Source organism: Camelina sativa, chromosome 11 (genome assembly GCF_000633955.1).
Source record: "Camelina sativa cultivar DH55 chromosome 11, Cs, whole genome shotgun sequence".
NCBI classification, from domain to species: domain Eukaryota; kingdom Viridiplantae; phylum Streptophyta; class Magnoliopsida; order Brassicales; family Brassicaceae; genus Camelina; species Camelina sativa.
This window is the reverse complement of record NC_025695.1, coordinates 22,093,021-22,093,668: the sequence shown is the minus strand read 5'-3', so window position 1 is coordinate 22,093,668 and position 648 is coordinate 22,093,021. Positions and strand designations below refer to the sequence as shown.

General features: G+C 39.8%; 1 protein-coding gene across 1 annotated transcript in view; it reads left to right on the top strand.

The window, feature by feature from the left end:
- Positions 1-374, top strand: part of LOC104724046 (defensin-like protein 3) — a 935-nt gene extending 561 nt beyond the window's left edge. The window contains exon 2 of the mRNA XM_010442490.1: positions 6-374. Coding sequence (XP_010440792.1) covers positions 6-181 — 176 coding nt within the window. The 3' untranslated portion in view covers positions 182-374. The remainder of the gene's footprint in view (positions 1-5) is intronic.

Genomic DNA, 648 nt, shown 5'->3' with positions numbered 1-648 from the left:
TGCAGAAACACCGACAATGGTGGAAGCAAAGTTATGCGAGAGGTCAAGTGGAACATGGTCAGGAGTTTGTGGAAACAATAATGCATGCAAGAATCAGTGCATTAACCTCGAGGGAGCACGACATGGATCTTGCAACTATCGCTTCCCATATCACAGATGCATTTGCTACTTCCCATGTTGATCCAACCAAACTCTTTAATTTGGTGCTCAGTGGTGTGCGTGTTTTACATAAAATAATTGTCTGTGTCGCTCTACGAGTGACTTTATGACAGGTGTGTTTGTGTTTTAATGTTTGGTGTGGTTATAGTATAACCTTTTATGTACGAAATAAAATAAGATTGCCTCACTCCATGAGTGACTTTATGACATGTGTATTTATGATTGAAGATGTTTGATTAGGTTAGTATAACTATTTATGTACGACGACGTAGTCCAGTTTCGTGTTTTCCATAATTGCCTGCATATAAATTTGAGCCTTTGAGGTTCCATAAGAACAACGATTCAACTCCAGTAAGGCATCACTGATTCAACACCACGAACAAACGCATCTGCGTCGCCTTCGATGAAGCCATGTGCAGAGTGTAATCTGTCAAAATCTGTATAATCTTCCAACACAAAACGATTCTCCATCCAATTAAGCCAAGAACG